At 33.0% G+C, this 21,797-nt stretch overlaps 1 protein-coding gene across 2 annotated transcripts in view; it reads right to left on the bottom strand.

The window, feature by feature from the left end:
- Positions 1-8,679, bottom strand: part of LOC124543240 (dipeptidase 1-like) — an 84,617-nt gene extending 75,938 nt beyond the window's left edge. Inside the window, exon 1 of one of the 2 annotated variants that reach the window (XM_047121383.1) lies at positions 8,599-8,679. In XM_047121383.1, the coding sequence (XP_046977339.1) occupies positions 8,599-8,638 (40 nt within the window). In that variant the 5' untranslated portion in view covers positions 8,639-8,679. The remainder of the gene's footprint in view (positions 1-8,598) is intronic. The other variant, XM_047121384.1, reaches the window with a different exon arrangement.
- Positions 8,680-21,797: the final 13,118 nt, after the last annotated feature.

Genomic DNA, 21,797 nt, shown 5'->3' with positions numbered 1-21,797 from the left:
AAGTTTTTTAACACAATTTTTTAAGTTAATCTCAAGCAAAGCTGCGGATAACTACTAGTTTAATATAAAATTGGTAAGGCAAATGGACCGCAGATGGTAAGTGTTTAATAAAACCCATAATAACAATTACATCCTTAAACATGCTGTTATTACTCTGGCTCACTCTCACCAAAATTAATTGCTGTTTGATGGTAGAATATATGACAAATGGGTGGTACCTACCCAGTCGGCCTTACACAAAGGCCTACCATCAAGTACACTTGTTAGTAATGCTCTTGTAAGTTTGTGCTCGTTCATAGGCATTGCAAATGAAGAGACAGTTATACGTTTATCCTTTGGGAACTGTTATATTATTTAAAATACACCTCTGCTGTTGCACGTTGACCCAGAATAGAAGCAACTGTCATACGAAGCATTAATTCAAAATTATGTTTCAGCATGAGGAATAAATTCGAAAAATTATATATAATTATTCGAATTTTTTATTACGTCGAGTGATTCAAAAGGAAGGTTATTTTTTATGGTATAGATTGGCGGACGAGCATTTGGGCCAGCTGATGGTAAGTGGTCACCATAACCTATGGACAATTAAGCTGTAAAAAATATTAACTATATCATCGTCAATGTACCACCACCCTTGGGGACTAAGATATTATGTCCCTTGTGCCTATAGTTACACTGGCTCACTCAGCTTCAAACCGGAACACAACAATACTGAGTACAGTTATTTGACATTAGAATAACTGATGAGTGGGTGGTACCTACCCAGACGGGTTTGCACAAAGCCCTACTACCAAGAAAATTTGTGTATAATACATGGACAATATAGTAAACAAACACTGATAATTTTAAAAGTTTCTAATGTGACATCGTAAATAAACAAATTCTGTAGTATATTTAGCATCAGAATAGTATAGCAATAATTACGGTTAAAGTTGCTTATTTATGGTTAAGAATTATAAAACTCTTTAGTTGTTTCAGAGTTTATCCGATTACAGAGAAACGAATCTTTTCTCTTTATAGTATTAAGTATATTATCGTAAATCAATTAACTTAAATAGCACCCGAGCTGCTGAGGGTCGGATCGTATATTTTTAGAACCAGTTCCTAATGAGAACGTTTCTAATTAACGCTTAAACACTGAAATCTGTTTGACAAAAACTTATTTAATACGTAAGGAGGTTATATGTATTCCTTTATAGCGTTCGTAACTGGATTTGAGAAAAGTAATTAATCTTCTTTTAAGTAAACTGTTCAGATTTTCTTCTCTTTATGATATGGTAATTATGATTGTGGCAAAGGAGCGGGAGGCTCATTTGATGGAAACTGACTGCCCCCATGGACATGTCTAGCATTGAGAGCTTGCAGGTAGTCGCCTTTTAAGAAGTGTGTACGCTCTTTTCTTGAAGGTTCCTAGATCATGTTAGGAAAACTCATCAGCCAAAGCTGATTCCGAAGGAGGTTGTTTGAAGCATAAAATTCATTAAAGAGTATTTGTGTAATACCATTAATACCAGATTAGAAAATGTCCTTATTTCCCTTGAGTGCATTTGTTCATATTATGCTAGCGACCCATTTCAATTACGAGTATTATTAATAATTACGAATTATGATACATTTAGCTTTGTGCAAGAACGTTAAGGTACAACCATCCCTCCACCCACTCGACATCCAAACAGCAATACTTAGCATTGTTGTGTTCGCTTTGAAGTGTTAGTAAGCAAGTATAACAGGCATAAAAATAGTCCTTCGGACTACGTAATAAGGTCGAAAAAATCAAGTACTTCGTTTCACTTAACATTATAAACAACTCAGCGAGCTAACCTTGCATGTAAATTAAGAAAAAAAAAAAACGCTTAAAATTCCTCAAGGTTTTGGCACCGACTTCGAACACTTTAGTAGTATATTTAAAACTTTTTACACGAGACCTAATTGCATTCTTTTTTAAAATTTTGTGCATTTTCTTTTGTTTTTCAAATTTATTTATTTTCAGAAAGGTACTTGGGTTCCTAGAAACGGGTTAACGAGATTCTTGCCACTAAAACTACGGAGAGGCGGGATGGTGTTGATACAACGCATATTTTAATAAACATCAGGGGCTACTGCCCCGGGGTCCATACCAAAATGGGCCCCCAAATCCTTAAATCCGGCCCTGATTGTTATAAAGCGGAATACCGCTGATGTGAAACCGCCCTAAGGATATACGTACCTATATCCTAAAGGATTAGTACATTCTACAACGATATATGTATGTCACCAACGCAAATGATCTCTCCTCTAATAAGCAAAAATATCTTTTAAACCCTTCTCCATTTTAAGATAAATATAATTTAACTGAACAGCCTTAAAAAGGAACTCCTTCAGGCATTAAGTCTGCCTTTTGTTGCAGAACACAATTTTATTTATTGATCAGTAAAGTTTTAATAAAGATAAAAATAATTTCGTTCCACTCGTTTTAGCATCGATCTATCAATCTATGTTAGTATATCATGGATCAAATCTACCAAATAAATTTTATGCCAGTTCCATTAAACCGATTGAGCTAAAATATTGAAAATACTTTCGACGCTGGTGACAATAACACAAAACAAATAGATAAAAGTCTATCATGTGACGATTAATTTTTTGTAATAAAAGTGTGAATAATTATATAAATGTTTAAGAACTATTAAAACTATGTATAGACTTACATAGGATTACTACTTTAGGTTTATTTATTTATATAGATAATAATAACAATTTCAATATTATTGCATAGCAAGACAAATCAATTATTACAGAGACAGTACAAAATACGGATAGATGATATTGAACGTTAATTTAATAATCATATTCGCAATTGACAAAGTTCTATTATATTTTAGTAATTTATTTCCTAATAGAACTATCAAAAGAGCTTCACACAAATTCTTAAATGTATGTACCAATCTGAAGATAGAATAACCGGAGCTATATGGAATCCAATTAAAAAAAATGGTCAAAATTGTTTAATAAGCTAAAAAATTATCAGTGAACTCTTAAACGTGTTTATACAGATAGTGAACATCTATTTTTTTAGTCAGTTAAAAAACAAACTCGTTCGTGTGTATAAGCAAGAAATTTGGACGGGGGCAAAGTAATTTCATAAATTATCCGCCAGGGGCGGTGCACGGTTCTCCATATAAATTTTTCTTTAACGCAGACGTGATAGTTTGTGTTTAAATTTCGCACTTGGGGCCAAAGCTCATTTCACACTAAACCTTAACTTTTATATGAGATTTATTTTTCTATGTGACTTTAATAATTATTTATAATTGGTAAGTATAGTATAGTAGTATGGTAAATATCTACTATGCTAATTATATAATTTAATGTTATACATAAATGCAATTCTTATACATTTCAACAACGAACACCGATCAAGATCACAAGAGCTTTTTTCAATCTTGCTAAGAAATATTATTGTCTCAAAAAGTAATTTTCAAAATCCTAAACAACCTTGAGGATAATCCTATATATTGAATTAGGGTTGATACGGCACGTCCGAATGATGTGTTAATTCAAAATAGTTACTATACAATAAACAACAACAACAGCTTGTATATTTCCCACTGCTGAGCTTAAGCCTCCTCTACCTTTGAGGCTTTGAAACATATTCCACCACACTGTTCCAATGCGGGTTGGTGGAATGCACATCTGGTAGAATTTCGATGAAATTAGACACATGCAGGTTTCCTTTTTTGTTTCATCGCCGATCACGAGATGATAAAAACAAATTAAGCACATGAATATTCAGTGGTCCTTGCCTGGGTTTGAACATAATCATCGGTTAAGATGCACGCGTTCTAACCACTTGGCCATCTCGCCTCTATCGTAGTTAGACCAATAAATACACAGATATGGAATAAAGCAATTGAAAATATAATAACGTGAGCAAAATAATAATCTTTTAATTTTAGAGAGCGTTGAAAGCGCGTGACGTCACGCCGTCTGCCGTCACGGCGTAATGTCGCCCTTACTCACAAGGCGCTATAATAGCTTCATATCAACGCACGAGTTTTACTTTATTGCTTAACTTGAAAACACATTTTTCATAATTACCTTTACTTTATGTTTTTAGATTCGTTATTTTAACATGTGTATACATTTTCAGTAAAATTAATCTATGCGGGTAGTTGCGTCATAGTCAGGTTTTATAAGATTAGTACACAAGGCAAATATATTCTTCATTCATTCTAATTTTTTCTTTTTTTTTAATTACCGTATGAAAATTAGTAATTCTTCATTACTAATTTTCATACGGTGTACACACACTTTTTAAAGAAAAGGTAAACATTTTTAATAATGTATTTGAATATATGGTCCAGTTATCCGTTGCTATTAAAAACAAATCTAAAGGTTTCGTAAACCATCTTTGACAAACAAAATACAAAAAGATTTTTACTATATAATATTTTATAGTTCCCCTAAGGACAGGTTATTTAGATAAGATTTATGTGTCGTCAACAATTTTTATGGCACTATACGCCATAGGAGCTGACAATTAAGGCTAATCTTTATTAAGGCTTCATTCTAGTTAATTAAAGGTATCGAAATTCAAAGCAGATTTTCTTGTTTCTCAACACAAACACAGTCTATAATGGATATTTGTATTTCATAAGTTTTTTAATTGGACGTTAATTGATGTTGCTTCAGCGTATTAAATTTCTAATAACGTTGTCGTTCCAAAAAACAAGATTAAATGAAATGAAAATAAATGTATATCAATAAATAAATTTTATTTTGTAAAGACTAACTGAAAAAGCTACTAAAACTACACCTGTATGTATAAACTCTATACCAAAAATACGTCAAGAAGGTTTTACTATATTATATTATAAGTTAAATTTGTACTTTCTCCCATTTTTAATTCAGACTATTGACGTAAATAGCTTTTATTTAACGCCCTTGTTTAATTATATTTAAGTTTTATTATGACAAAATAAATTGACAAAAAATTGACCTATTTTTGTGATTTCGTTATAGTATTAAAGTATTAATAAAATATTTTTGTATGAGACAAAAATGTTGAACGTCAATCTGAATTTGTTGTATCACTGCGAATGATAGCTGTAAGCACTTTTTATTCTTATTGGAATTAAAGGTATTGAACTGTAATATATGGTTATGGGATAGTATCTATAGATAGCAATTATTTCGAATCATATTAATATAACGGGTGAGCCGAGGTGGCCCAGTGGTTAGAACGCGTGCATCTTAACCGATTATTGCGGGTTCAAACCCAGACAAGCACCGTTGAATATACATGTGCTTAATTTGTGTTTATAATCTCATGATCGGCGATGAAGGAAAACACCGTAAGGATACCTGCATGTGTCTTCAATTTCATAAAAATTCTGCCACATATGTATTCCACCAACCCGAACTGGATCAGCGTGGTGGAATATGTTCCAAAACCTTATCCTCAAAGGGAGAGGAGGCCACAGCCCAGCAGTGGAAAATTAACTGGCTGTTGTTGTAATATAACGGGCAACCGTTACGATTACACTGGCTGTGGTATCGGAGTAAATACAATTGTATCAAAATAATACACATTTGAATAGATTCAAGGATCGTTATTTCCCCTTGTCTCCAACATCTGCACGTTTAATTGGTTTCGTCCGGCGTTACCAAATAATATAACGCTCCTATTAGTTAATACACTGTATACAATTTAGCTTAGTTTTTATTTTTCATGTCAGTATAAATTCAAAATGCATTATTGTAAATATGATAAATGTAAATGCTAAATATTACTACACAGTCTAACTAGACAGAGCTGAGATGGCCCAGTGGTTAGGACGCGTGCATCTCAAGCGATGATTGCGGGTTCAAATCCAGGCAAGCACCACTATATATATATATATATATATATATATATATATATATATATATATATATATATATGTATATGTGCTTAATTTATGTTTATAATTCATCTCATGCTGAAAACATCGTGACGAAACCTGCATGAGTCTAATTTCATCAAAATTCTGCCACATGTGCATTCCACCAACGCGGCTTGGAACAGCGTGGTGGCGTATGTACAAAACCCTCTCCGTAATGGAAGAGGAGGCCTTATCTCAGCAGTGGGAAATTAACAGGCTGTTATTTTACTTTTATAAATTCAAAATACATTATTGTAAATATGGTATCATTCTAAAGATTATTACACAGCTTAACTAGAAAACTTTGTGAATGAAATTAATGAATTCAACTAGTTTTCTCGTTCGCTTCTCGGTTATATTAGATATCGCGGAAATAACATAAACGATTAATATATTGGAAAGATAATACTTTTCCCGGAAAACATGGAAATATTCCGAGAGCTCAGTTCCAGCAAACGGCGAGCTTCTAGGAAATCCTTGCGTTTACGCTTAACGTTCGAAATTCGAAATGTTTTAGTAGATAGTTGTGATAAAATATAATTATCTAACTATAACTCGCGTTATCATTATTTTAAAATAATTATAAACCGTTTAAACCCTTATTTCTCAGTTCATTATGTGATTTTTTTTAAATGTTTCGTTACTTATGGTTTTATTGTTTTTCAATATAATGGGGTATCGGAAAACTGTTTAAATATCATTGAATTTTATATGAATTTATAACATACAACTACTGGCTCTTTTGCAAACGAGCAATTGTGACCACGTATAAAAACAATACAAATTTCGAATTTTAATCTTATATTATACTAGTGCTATCTATAATACCCCGGCTACGCACGATTGCAAAGCTGATACTAGATGTACTACAGAATTTGTTTATTTACTATATCACATTAGAAACTTTAACTATCATGGTTTCTCTACAGTATTATGCTTTTACTATAAGTATAAACCTTTCTCTTGCATCAATATATCTTTTGAAAAAAAACCGCATCAAAATCCGTTGTGTAATTTTAAAGGTCTAAGCATACATAGGGACAGACAGCGTTGAGCGACTTTGTTTTATACTATATATTGATTTACTTAAATAGACAAAAGTAATCAGTCATTTTCAAATATTATTCTGTACGTTCCAAATTTAATTTGATAAAAATTAAATCACACCATTTCGAATCGTTGGTGTCGTAAGTACTAGCAAAGAGAATTAAGTTAAGCTCCTCAATCGAGCAGCGTCAACTCAGGGATCGAACTCATCAGCAAGAGCATTCCTAAGACGAGTTGGCGTCAGGCTGGCGACCGGAAGTCTGCCAAATCCTTTTTTCATGGAGCTTACACACTGTGCCGACTGCACAAATCAAATAAGACAAGTGCGCGGTTATGACAGTAATATTCTGTGTCATTATGTTAATTTTATTCAAACTTAAAAATAAGAAGAAAACTACCGATATGAAAAATTTAAAGGATTTGAAATTTACGGTCGATTTATGGTAAATTTTTAATACAGTAAATTTATTTATATATTTGTGTGTACGAGAGCTGAGATAGCCCAGTGGTTAGAGCGCGTGCATCTTAACCAATGATTGTGGGTTCAAACCCAGGCAAGCATCGCTGAATTTTTATTTGCTTTATTTGTGATTATAATTCTTCTCGAGCTTGACTGTGAAGGAAATCTTCATTAGGAACCATATTGGAGCAGTGTGTGGAATATGCTCGGAACCTTCTCCTTAAAGGAGACTTTTGATCAACAAAGAAGGAAATTTAAAGGCTTTTACCGTTACTGTGTACTGTGTTATATGTGTATGCAAAGAATTTCTCACACGAAATACATTAAAATAAACAAGCGTAAGTAACGTAGTTAAAAATATTTAATTTATTCAATATATTAATGTTAAGATTTCATAAATGATAACAAATACGAGAGTTCACGATTTTCAAATATATTTATTTGTATATTTTCAGAACTCGGCATCAGACGAATTCTTAAAATTATGTTTTAAATAATATAAACAAAATTATTTAATATGAATATTTAAAAGAAATGTATTTTAAACAGTTATTTATTTACATTTTAATTCTTTGCGATAAATAAAATTCATAGACATCATATCATATAACAACTCTACTTTAATTTATTTTAAATAGTACAGTTTTCGTTATACGTAGTTTTTTTACATCACTTCTGACTTCGAAAAACATATACGCAGTTTGTTTTCTGAATTCGCTCGTGTTTTGTAAGTATAACGTCCGTCATCCTTGCGTGAACAATAGCCTATTGTAACGGATGTACAATAGAAAATTCGAATGTAACACTACAATATTTCACCCCGATGTTTAAATAAGGTACTCAGTACCTTAAAGATTTGTCATATTGGAACCAATCACTGAATATTCATTTAAATGTTGTTCTGTCAAATTGTTGTTTATTTGTTTATATTAGACTTTAAAAACTTACTTTCGTTTTATTTTATATTTTTATTTGAACACTAAAAAACTATAATACATTAAGATGATCACTGATATTTTTTTGGAAAGATTATAAATAAAAAATAATGAATGTAACAAAAAATATCTAACACATTTTACGTAAAAATTAACGCGGTAATTTAAATTTCGTTGTTTTGTATCCGGTTAAATTAAATACATATTTTTTTGTAATTGTATTTTTTTTTAAATATAAGTTCGTACTTACCAGGGTCGTGTTTGCGAGCGTCGGTTGGCGCGAGAGACATGAGTCTGGCGTGTTTCACACACCGGTTGCGCGCGAATACTGGCGGTACCAAACGAATCGTTTGAAACGATGGCTTTCGGCGGGATTCTCACGACGTGAACAGTGATGTCCCGCCAAAGGACCCTGACATTTAACCCAAATATCGATATAATTATCAATAAGATAAAATGCATATCATCGTATACACTTTTATCGTACTATATAATAAAAATGAATACTATAACCTATTTTAGGTTTTGCAATACATATGGAATAAGAAAATATTACGATGTCGTTTTATAAATATTCTGCGTTGTATTTTGATAATTTCAAATATACATAATAATTTATGACAGTATAATAAAGAAATATATGATATAGACTTTAAAAAAACCTCCCTATTTAATATCTCGTCCTTGAATTCGTTTCCAATCTCAGTAGTAAGTTTATTTTCTTGATGGTTGTCAGGGTACAGTCTCATCCCTACCTTTTGACGCATGCGTAAAAGGCACTAAAACGATTGCCGGGTAGACTTAGCACGTTGATTGATTCACGAAGTTGTGCGCAGGTTAACTCACCCGGCACGTGCCTTAAGTAACGCACTTCCAACCTCAAAGGTCTTCTTACCTCGCTATATTCCCGAAACTCGTACTAAAACATCTCGCCTCTTAAGGGTCCACTGAAATTGGACTGCTTTATCTGCGCACTTAGAGGAAATGCACGTTGCTCGATTGCAAACTATAACGTACTTGCGAATTTAAGATAAACTAACGTGTAGTTCTAAACTTTGTTAACTTTCGTAGTGACTTAGGAAACTTGCTTTGTTTAATGTAAATAAACGTAAGCATTGGACAGTAACACCCCTATTAGGATTTTAGAATTTATACTAATAAAGAAAACATTTTCGTTTTAAAAGAAAGTACAAATGTAGGCTCTCGTGACTTTTAAATCATGATTTTATAAAATTAACTGAAATTAAAGTTACCACCTCCTTTACTGACGATTAATATATGTTGTTATATAGAATAAAATTATTACTAATACCTGCATTTAATTAACGAATACTTCAATTTTAAAGATGTTTTTTATAGATAAGAATCTATCTATTTATTAGATACGTTCCCATATACTCCTCACTTGTCCCACATATGTGTAATAGCTTTTTCGGTATGATATACATATTAAAAACCCGATGAAAAATTCACTTTTATTGAGATATTCTTCAACCTAATGGACCAAAGATAGTTTAAATATTTTTACCGTTAAGAAGGTTATAATATCTTAAGGTCGGTTAACTCCAACTTTCTTCGGAGTCAAATTTTCACCGTTTAACTTGGCTCTTAGCCATGAAGGCAATATTGAAGCATTTTCTAAAATTCTCTGAATTTTTCGTTCGATCTTTCTTTTGAAATTAAATAATGAAACATATTGGCAGTCCATAACAATTTTTCTTTTTGGATTCCGAGAAATTCATGTAATTTGGGTTATTTCTTTTGCTGGAGTTAAGCTTTATGCTAAAAAAAAGTATTTGTACAATAAAAGTTATAGAAACATTTTTCATGGATTTTCTCGAATGCTTTGTTCACGATGTTATAAAAATGTTTGTAATACATTCCATTTTTTTTAATATAATAATTATTTTTCAAAAAACAGTGATGTCCTATATTTTCACCTCAATGCTTAGGGAAGCTTAATTAGCCATTTAATTTACATTCTTATATTTTAGAAAGGGTCAATGACATTTAGTCAATACTGGAACACAGCGCAGCGTACACTTAGAACGCCGAGAGGCAGATCCCGGTCCGCGAATGACGACACCTCTGTTTGCGAGAAATTGTGTCAGCACAGAGAATCATCGTAGAGATCCTTAAGGGCCTCCTTCTTTAAAATCGTCACGGTCTACGTGAACTCATTTTATGAACTGAAGATATATTGGCTAATATCAGCCATGTAAGCTAGTCTAATGGCGCCGTTTAGTAAAATTGCTAGGCTGTTAATTAGAAGGAATAAATTAACTCGTTAACAGAGACATATACAGAATATGTGGCTTAAAAAAAATACGTTGAATCGAAACAGCTTTACCCGCGCAAAATTATTAAAAAAAATGACTTACAATACCTGTTTCCCCCATAAGGGTGGAGTGTAAAATATCTTAACGAATGATTACACTCTAAAAGGAACCTACCTGCCTCAAATTTGTAGCTATTACAGTTTCTACGTTTTCCTGATTAATCAGTGAGTGGTATTTTTTATGAATATATGTAGAGTATAAAGTATTGTTAATTGTAATTCAAGGTGTGAATTAACAAAGTATTTATAATTAATATGGTTGAAATCGAAATATGTTAAATGTTTATTCAACTTAAAAAAAATTACTCTTACTAATTGATTAAACTTGCTAATGGAAAAATTCAACTCAATGAAAAACCATCGGACGATATCAGTGTTTTGTTTAATTAATACCGTTGGTGTTAATTCATTCAATAATTAATTAAAACAATTTGATACAGTTTTAAAGCTGGAATGAAGTAAAAATTGTAATACAATTAGTATGCACAGTATTTACTCATAAACTGACAAGCTGTTTCGTATATTTTTTGAAAGATTTTATGAAACATAGTTTTATTTTAAAGTTATTCAATACTAAGCAGAAAAATAACTTTAAAAGCAATTTCATTGTTTTAGCTTCCGATCTCAAATAACCGCTTCCTTTGGCAAAGATACAGAGAAAGCCGTCTTGTACAAACGGTTTTAACAAGATTCGCTGTATTTTATAAAATATATTTATGTATATTCCAAAATTTCACATCAGCTGTATTTTGTATTTTCCGTACTGTCAATTGATATATCGGCCAGAAAACAATATGAAATAAATAATGTTCATTAAATTTATACCCAAATATGCAGTGCGTTTCGAAAAAGGTTTTAGTGTGTGACTATCGAATAATAACGGTGACATATGATTGGTCACAATAAGACCGACCAATTAAGGAAGAGCTTTCGACAAGTGACAATTTGACGCGGGACAGATTGTAATCTAACAGTTTAACTTCGATAGATTACAATATAGCGAAAAATAATACGTAAAATTGCAATCATATTTCACGGTTCACAATTTTTCGACAGTTTACAATCCATCTCGTGAGATTGTAATCTAACGAATTTTGTAATGTTACGATGACGTAGCATTACATAAGTAGACATGGACATTTGGTTTAAAATAAGACCACTGACCTGATGTTTGAATTTATATTTCATTTTCTAGCAAATAATTTCTTGTAAGAAATTTTCTCTCTTTTCCTACACCTGGTCCTAACAAGCCATTTTAGGTTTATCTTAGTTTAGCTTATCATTAAGTGTAGTCGTTTCTCAGACAATACGACGTCCGTAGACTCCATGTCTCGCCGCAATCTGAAATATAAAACCTATTTTCGTAATCTTGCAATTGCTATACTTTAACATTTAAAATCAACATGTTTATATATAAAAGATATGAATATGTTTAAGAAGTTTTTATATTTTGAAGTCAAAATGGAACTACGACATATATTAATATGTACATATACGACGGCTTTTCCTCGTACCCCATATAAAAAATAGGCCACCCTTTCACCTCCCGTGGGTATTGCAGGTGTCTATGGGAATTTATCGGGTGATCCCCCTACTCTATGTGAAGTCTATTTTGTCGTAATAAACGCACACTATCATATTGTTAGAGCGAGGTAAAGTGAAGCACCACAAAGGCGTTAACTTGGATCCATTTAGAGGTTGTTGACGTATTGCAACCGAAGCTCTACTAGTATTTCTTGTTTTAAAAACGCTTAGATGCTGGTGAAATTAACGAATGTGTCAAAATGTTTGCGTTGAGTAGAGACCGTTCGCTGCATAATACTAGAGGGACTAGACTCTTGGTTTGGTTTGAATCTTTGCAGAGATAGGCCCGGTCAATCTAGACATCCAAAGTCGCATATTTATGTAACTTTGAATGTCTAGTTTTATAATGCGCTATGCCTGGTTGAAGCGGAGGGGCGAAAAGACGCATTCCCTAGATTCTTTATACAAACAGGAGACCCAGTGGTAGTAGTGGCCAGATGCACGAGAGTAATGCTAGACGACAGGATACTCGTGATGGCAAAGTCCGTCTCAGAAGGTCCGGGCGTCGACGCACCTCTTGTGGGTTGGGAGCTGCTACAGATATCGTGGATAAACGGGGAACCAGGATGCGGAAAGACAACTCGCATTGTCAGGAATTTTGATGAGGATAATGAAGTGGTAATTACCTTAACAATCGAAGCCGCCAAAGATCTGAAAGAACAACTTACACGCCGATGTGGCGAAAAAGCTAAATCAAGGGTACGAACTATGGCATCCTTGCTAGTAAACGGGTTCAACGAGAGCACAAAGTGCAACTGACTGACGGTCGACGATGCCCTCATGAACCACTTCGGAGCCATAGTAATGGCGGCACAGCTGTCTGGAGCTAGTGAGGTGGTCCTTATCGGAGATATCAACCAGTTGCCTTATATCGACGGAGAAAATCTGTTCGAAATGAGGTACTGCCAGCCAAGCCTGACAACAAACATCACCCGCGAGTTATCCTGTACGCACCGAAACCCCTTGGACGTCGCATACGCCATTAGTGAAATCTACCGTACCATCTACTCTGCAAGCCCTATAATCCACTCCCTCAAAATGAAGAAATTCACTGACGCCAACATACCATCCGACCAAACCGAAACCCTATATCTGGTCCATACGCAGGAGGAAAAGAAACTCCTGATGGACCAGGGATATGGAAAAGGAGATGGGTCAGGCGTCATGACCATCCACGAATCTCAGGGACAGACCTACGGCGACGTTATCATTGTCCAGTCGAAAAATGTGAGGCTCCGTATTTACGAAAGTGTTCCTCACGCAGTTGTGGCAATTACTAGACACACTAACACCTGTGTCTACTACACGGACAATGGTGACGACGCCATCGGCAGATTCATCGGCCGAGCGGCGAGTGCTTCAGAAAGGACCATCCTAGAGCACAGCCTCAAGACATCTATACATAAACGCGACATCAGAGTCGCCGAGGCCGTGCTCTCTCTGATCAAATGCGGACCAGGACCCGCTGGATTGTAGTAATTCGAATTACACATATACTGCTATATATTTTTATTATAGATTATGAATATATTATTTAAAAAAATATATATATCAGTGTGGGCCACGTCTCCCAAGAAGACGACAAAAATGATTTCCAGCGAAGATCTGCTGATGTTTAGTATAAAATATAAAACGTCAAAATGTAATTTAATATAAAATATAAAAAAAGGCACGGGCATCTGCGAGCCTGTGGATGTTGTAAATTAAATAAAAAATAATGCGCTATATCTCTGAAACGGAAAGAAAATATAGAGAAATATACATTTTTATTGATAATTTTATAGTTTTATTTTACGCTAAAACTTACCGTTTTCCGAAAATCACATGAAAAAAAGATCCAGGTAGCCGAATGATTAGGAACTTCTGAATATTATTATTAATGATGTTTTAAACAAGTGAAAACATTTTCAGCGTGTTGTAAAATTATGTAACGTATGTAATCAAAGTCAAAGTCAAAAACCTTTATTCAATATGGAAATATTTACACTTTCTTATTGATAGTCGAAAATCTACCCCCAGTTCGGAGTATAATACCCCAGACCTGAGAAGAACCGGCGAAAGAAACTCAGCGGTATCTATTTTTTTGTAATGTATGTAATGTTATATATGTATGTATATAACTTTACTCCTCTTTTCTGGTATAATTTGACCAGACTATAAAGTTCGTATTGTATTAAATCTACTTGTTATTTTGACTTCTTCAAAAAGTTTATGCTCATGTCGAGTTCGTGCCTTTGCTTGACAAACTTCGTCAAGAATCTATACTTTTTAACAACGAGCCAATGTATGTTCATGCACTAGTAACCTTTCAGAAGTTTATTCTGAAAATATCTCTAACTGACTGACTACGAAAAACTAACATTAGTTTATCTGCTGACCCTGATTGTCATACTGCCAAATTCAAATTCTTGTGTATATATGTATATTGTACCTTTGTGAATATATGTATATTATATACATTATCTGAAAATCATCATTGCCGCGTTTCATTCAATTAATGAGTTAATATTCAAATAGACCAGAATGTTTATAATCATCGTACACCTAATTTATACTAATAAAGATAGAATAAGTACTTGTTAAAATAGAATAATAATAATTCAAACTAGCTATGCCCGCGACTTTATACGCGTTTGAATTTAACAAAAAAAGAAATATTATTATAGCCTAAGTTACTATTATATCAGTTATCTGCCAGTGAAAGTGCCGTCAAAATCGGTCTAGCCGTTCCAGAGATTAGTCGGAACAAACAGACAGATAGACAGACAAAAATGTACCCTGTAAAATGATTTACGTGATTAAAAAAGGGCTATTTTAATATTACAAACAAACGCTCCTATTTTATTATATGTGTAGATTTATAATATACAAGAAATATAAAAGACATTTCTGAAGAATTACTTATACAAAATAGATTTGAGTTACTTGGAATATTTGCGGACTTCGGACAACAGCCCTAAGTCTGAAACTTGGTAGTAAGTGCTCTCCCGTGCCTCGGTCCTGTGCCCTAGCTCTTTGCACTCGTGTTGGGTCTGCCATCCCATCGGATTACGAGAGTGCACCTTTGTCTTTGTGCATCTATGTTTTCGGCACACTGTACTTATCGTGGTCTCCCTTGAGATTGGTCGGCGTTGCCAAAATCGTTCCGGATGACATCACTTGGTGCGAGTAGATATTTATGTAATGTAAACTTTTCTATCAATTTTTTGATGTATCGTGTCTAGGTCTATAATAGGTCTATAATATTAAAACTAATCATAGAAAAAGAAACTTTCACAATATCGGTCTATCAAGCGCAATATATTTCAGCTCTTTGACTAATTATTTAAATTTATTTAAATGTAATTCAAAAAGAGAACACTTCTGGTTAGTGATTAATAGTGATAGCTCATTTGTGTTTCATTGTTTTCATATTTTACAAGCGCAGAAATATGATAATTAACATTCTTCTTTAAATTTCATGATAATATTTTTGGATTATTTTTAATAATTAGATGACGCCTCCGGCTACAAATTCCCAAAACAGAGAGTAGCCATTGCGATTAATTTACTCTGAGCCCCACGGTGATCCGGAAGGAGGGGCCGAATTTAATTTTAACAAAATAATTTTGGTAAATAATGCTCGTAAACAGAGTAAAGTCAGAAGTAATGAAGTTATATTTATAATTTCTTAATAAAAGTCGTCTATCCAGCTTACAGATTATTTATGTGTATATATGATACAAATATTGACAGTTCAATATCAGTGAAAGCAATACCATTTTTTTTGGACTTTCCTGGTTCTCCGGCTTTGTGCAAGCCGGTCTGGGTAGGTACCACCCAGATATTCATTATTTATTATATTGTCAGATATTCTGCCTATATTAACGCTGAGTATTGTCATGTTCCGGTTTGAATGGTAAGTGAGCCACTGGAACTACAGGCACAAGTAATACATCATATTAGTTCCTAAGGTTGGTGAAGCATTAGTGATGTAAGGAATGGTTAATATTTCTTACAGCGCCATTGTCAATGTTTTGCGGTGGTGATCACTCACCAACAGGTGGCTCATTAGCTCGTCCCCTTGAGATATATTAAACAAATGAATACTATAATTTATTTATTTCGGTTAACGGTGAGTATGTCGGAAACCTGAACACGTCGAATAAAATTCGGTCACATTTGTATCTGATCGTTTATCTTCTCAAGATATAAAGGAAGTATGTCTTCATATTATGCTAATTTATTTATTTAGTTTATGACTTTCTAACGAAACATACAAAAAATATATATTTAAAAAAAAAAAAAAAACAAAAAAGCATTACATTTTATGTAATTATAGGAGACACAGCTCACTGTAAATAATATATAGCAAATATATATTAGACAATGAAAATAAGCTTATTAATAAAGAGTCATTACAGATCACACCGGTTTATGTAAGGGCTTTAAAAAGGCCAGATGGCCCGATGGTTATAACGCGTTCATCTTAACCGATGATTGGCAGGTTCAAGCTCAGGCAAGCACCACTAAAGTTTCGAGTCCTAAATTTGTATTTATAATTAATCTCGTAATTGTCGGGGAAGGAAATAATCGTGAACAAATTGGTAATCTCAGCTTACACATACTCTTTTGATGTCATCTCTGATCTATTTGGTTTATTAGGTTTGAATTGAAATTAGCTACATGTACCATTTATGAGATATGCACCGAACTTTTTTCAAAGGGACTGAAGGTCTTGCCAGCATTGGAAATTTACAGGTTGTTAATGCTATTGAATTATTGAACTTTTTTGTGTTAGCTTAAGATTTTAGCGAGACGCTGTGAATGTGTACAAGTTACTTTCTACAGTGCCTTGGAACAGCAGCCTTATGTCCTGATTATATTTTGTCTTTGCACATAGTTTAGTTATTCGTGTGAATTTTTTTTGGGTGTGCGAGTGTGTTGAATATAATAAATATACATTTTATCGGATATCAAAATATAGGTTTTCTAACGGAATTTACAATATATTTAACTATAAATTTCTTGACTGACGGACGAGTATACGTTAAAATAAGATGAAAAGTAAAAATGAGAAGATTGTAAAACGAAACGTGTTCCCTGCGATAGCGTGAAGCGCTAAATCAAAAATAACAATGAGATTGCAAAATACGTGCCCGACGTATTGTATACAACACGGAACAACATCAACTTGTTTCTTTTCCACCAAACGAAAAAAAACTCGCGTTCATCAATAACGTCATAAGTACTAATGAGGGTATTGACAGACAACACAATCAATAATACCAATAAGACGTTTTCGTTTGTATCGTAACATTTGAGCTATCACTGATCTAATTCTATACACTTTTATAAATACCTATTTCACATTTTTGATTGTATATTACAATCGTTGACAATTTTATCTATACATACAATAAAATTGGATGTTGGTGTCTGTTTGTTCCGGCTAATTTCTGGAACGGCAGCACCGATTTTGACAGGAATTTCAATGGCAGATTGTTATAAAGTAAGGAGTAACTTAATTTAGAAGTATATAGAAAAATTAGTTTAATTAAAACGCGCACGTTGTCGCGAGTATAAGGTTATATATTTTTAGTCAAATTAAAATTGCAAGTAAATTAAAACGTAGTAGAACAGTGCAGGATCCCTGTGTGAAAATTAATTTCTCCTGTCATCAGTGGAGGTATTATATATATGTGTTAAATTCTTTAGAAATTGATTACTGGCAACTACTTATGATTGAAGTTGTTTCGTTCATAACTAAGAATTTAGTTGTAGCGACAGTGACAAAGGTTAGATCACATGTCTAAATGACATAAAAAGATAATATTTGTAGCAAAGTATTTTTTTTACACGAAGTTTTCTAACTAGCCATTATTTTTGTAGATGTCAAATTTAATTTAATATAACCGATGATTCATTACTAACGAAATCGGATTATCACATCGTTATGTTATATAAAGATAATATTGAAAATATTTTATGACATAGAGCGGGGCAGTGCGAAAGAAATATCAGCCGGAGGTAGCACTTAAAAGATTATTACTTGATGGCTTTTTCTTTGTGTACTATACTTAAGTGCCTAAGTTGAGAAGTTCACGTCACGGTGTTACATGCCTACAGGCAAAATACTGGTCTGTTACTTGGTCACTCATACGAGGGACCACAGGTCATTGCTTAAAACAATAAAGGGTAAGGCGTTGTAGTCGTGCAAACATTGACGTTAGACGTATTTGAGTTAGAATCTATTATCATAGTAACCTATAATAATATTATACGTGCGAAAGTGACTGTTTGTTACTCTTTCATGGTTAAACTATTGAACCGAGAGTCGAAATAGTCCATGGAACCGATATGTCCCAGTGGTTAGAGTGAACATTTTGACCGATAATTGTGAGTTTAAACCCAGGCAAGTACAACTAAATGTTCATTTGCTTAATTAGTGTTAATACCTGCATGTGTTTAATTTCAACGAAATTCTGCCACATCTGCATCCATCAACCCGCATTGGAACAGAGTGGTGGAGTGTGCTCCAAAAATGTTCACCTTAAAGGGAGAGAAGGCCTTAGCCCAGCAGTGGAGAATTTTACAGGCTGCTGTTTTTGTTGTTATTGAATCAAATCTGATGGAATTTAGTAGGATGTAAACTTAAATAGCTTTTATGAATCTAAAACCAACGACCGGAGAAAACTAGTAGATGGGGTCGACAAAGTCCAGTCCATATTGCTTTTATCTACATGGCCTATATATGACCTACTTCTTCTATGTCTAAAACAAATCTTAATATTATAAATGTGAAAGTTTGTTTGTCAGTCGCTCTTTCACGACCAAACCATTGAACCGAATTTGATGAAATTTTGTATGAAAATACAATGCTTTTTTGCCTAAAATTTAACAAGCAATACCCTAAAAGGCGACCAAAGCTGCGGGCGACAACTAATATTTCATATGTTATACTGATATATGATGCGTCATCGGCGAATGTGATTGTATTAATATTATAAATGCGAAGATTTGTGGGAATGTATCGACGGATCTTTCTCACTCTTTTACACAAAAAACTACTATATAAATTTGGATGAAATTAGACCATTTTGAAAAATCTATCGTACATTTTTTGTAATTACTATACTCAATAACATATATCACGCGAAATGTACTATTTACAATTTTTGGCTACTGTATGTTTAACAGAATCTTTGAAGTAATTGTAAGTCATTTTGTATCAGTTTGATTTTTAAAACTAAACTTCTGCTCGATGTTACATTTACTGTATTTGTATTTATCTACTTTATTTACTACTAGCTATGCCCGCGACCTTGTACGCCTTAGAATATAATAAAAAAAATATATCATTGTAGCCTAAGTTACTTCCTATTATATCAGTTACCTGCCAGTGAAAGTCCCGTCAAAATCAGTCCAGACGGCCCAGACATTAGCCGGAACAAACAGACAGACAGACCGACAAAAATTGTAAAAAATGTTATTTTGGTGTATTTACCGTGTACTAATTTAATATTACAAACACTCTAAATTTATTATATGTATAGATAGATATACATTCCTTATTATATAAAAAAAACATTACTAGTTTGTAAAATATTTTAATTTTTCGTTTGGTTGACACTTACTAACATGTAAAAATTTCATTTCATTGTTCTCTACAATTTTCAGGATCAACTCATTCTTGGAAATGGAACAAGTTCAACAGGTGTAAATAAAACCCGAAAATAAAAACCGATATCGTTTTGCGATCTAAATTTAAAACCAGCGATTTTCACGAGTAATAATCTTATAGCAACAAATATTGAAATAACACACAAAGACTTGTTTTCGATTATTTCTCAACTATCGGACAATTTAAAAATAATCATGTGCTGTTAGTAATACAAATCGGCAATATTACTATAGAAATACTTTCAAATACTGTGAACCTTTACAGAGGAAATCATTTGGACCCAGTATTTTATGCTATTTTAGCTTTAGTTTTGGTTAGTAAAATATTAGCTGAGATATCTGTTGGCCGCTTTCGATAACGGATCACATGAAGCATTCTACGAGCGATGTTTAATTCGAATCGATGATGCGCAAGGACGGGCATTTATTAATTATTATTTCATCATTATAAAACAGTCAATAAGTGTATGACTTAACGTAATTGCTGCAAATTGTAAATTTCATCGTATACTCTTGCCAAATGAGGTCGTTACAGCGACGGCGAATGGGTCATTATACATATTGGGGTAATTCATTAAGATAAGAACTTTTTAAAAATATTTAAAACATTCTTTGATGACAGCTATTAATAACAAAAAGTCAATTTTATTTCGAAACGATAATACTGTTACTACATACTAGTTTCCAGTGACTGAGATTTAAGGGGTGTTTTCATGGTTTCAACTTGTTAATTATTACAAGACAAATACATACTTTATTTTCTGTAATCATTCATGTTAATTTTGAACTGTAGAGGTAAAATCATTTAGGCTATGGGGCTGGTTTTAGATTAGGTGGAATTCAAATACAGCATATTATAGACTTTTTAAAGGTTACGGAACGTAAACGTTCAAATAAAAAAGTCATTGAAGTTAAAATATCTATAATACACGATTCATACTTTTCAATTAGTGGTATTATACGGAGTCAAAATCACGATGAGTTTCGATTATCTTTATAAATCAATAAAAGTGGCTGTTTGCTAAATATTAATATTTTATTAAACAAAACATTATTTAGATTATTGACTGTCTATTTGTATCGTACATACATAATATATGCTCTTATTTTGATGTTGACATTTTATAAATCTTTCATGATTAGTTTTTGTGTATCAATTATAGTTTTAGCAGCATTCGTTCATCGCTTCTTAAGCAGCCGGTGTGAACGACAATTATTTCTTCACTTACGTCGACATATTAAGCTGCATCTTAAAAAAATATAACGCATTGACATACCCGTCCTGAAACTATAAATTAAAACACAATAAATCTTACTTCGCAATCTGGGCAGTAATTTTGGCGTGAACCCGTAATAAAAACAACAAATAAAAAGTATAAAATAAGTTCATGACCTCTCAAATATGGGTAGACAAACGTCGAATCCACATTAACAATTTAACATGGTAGACTAAATTCCTCGAATCAACGTTGTAGTTCTCTCATCAGTGAAATTCATAACCGTCAGGTGGCCTTATACAAGCAAAGCACATCTCTCAATCAACATCACAGACGCGATATGTAATAATTCCTCGCGTAGAGGCATTTATTCGTTCTATGTCAACGCATATTTCGACAAATGTGACTTGAAATTATGAACGTATTTAACCTTCATTTGACGCTTTACTTATTATACTTCATTTTAATTGTTTAATATTTGAGATAAACATTGGGCGAACCACTGTTTGAACACGTGAATCTTAAGCAAGTATTGAGGGGATACCCAGGCAAGAACCTCTGAATTTTAATGTGCTTAATTTGTGTTTATAATACAACTTTTGTTCTTCGATGAATGAAAACTTTGTGGAGATATCTAAATGAGTGATA

This window comes from Vanessa cardui, chromosome Z (assembly GCF_905220365.1).
Source record: "Vanessa cardui chromosome Z, ilVanCard2.1, whole genome shotgun sequence".
NCBI lineage: Eukaryota > Metazoa > Arthropoda > Insecta > Lepidoptera > Nymphalidae > Vanessa > Vanessa cardui.
Note: the sequence above shows the minus strand (reverse complement) of the source record. Positions and strands in the feature narration are given on the sequence as shown.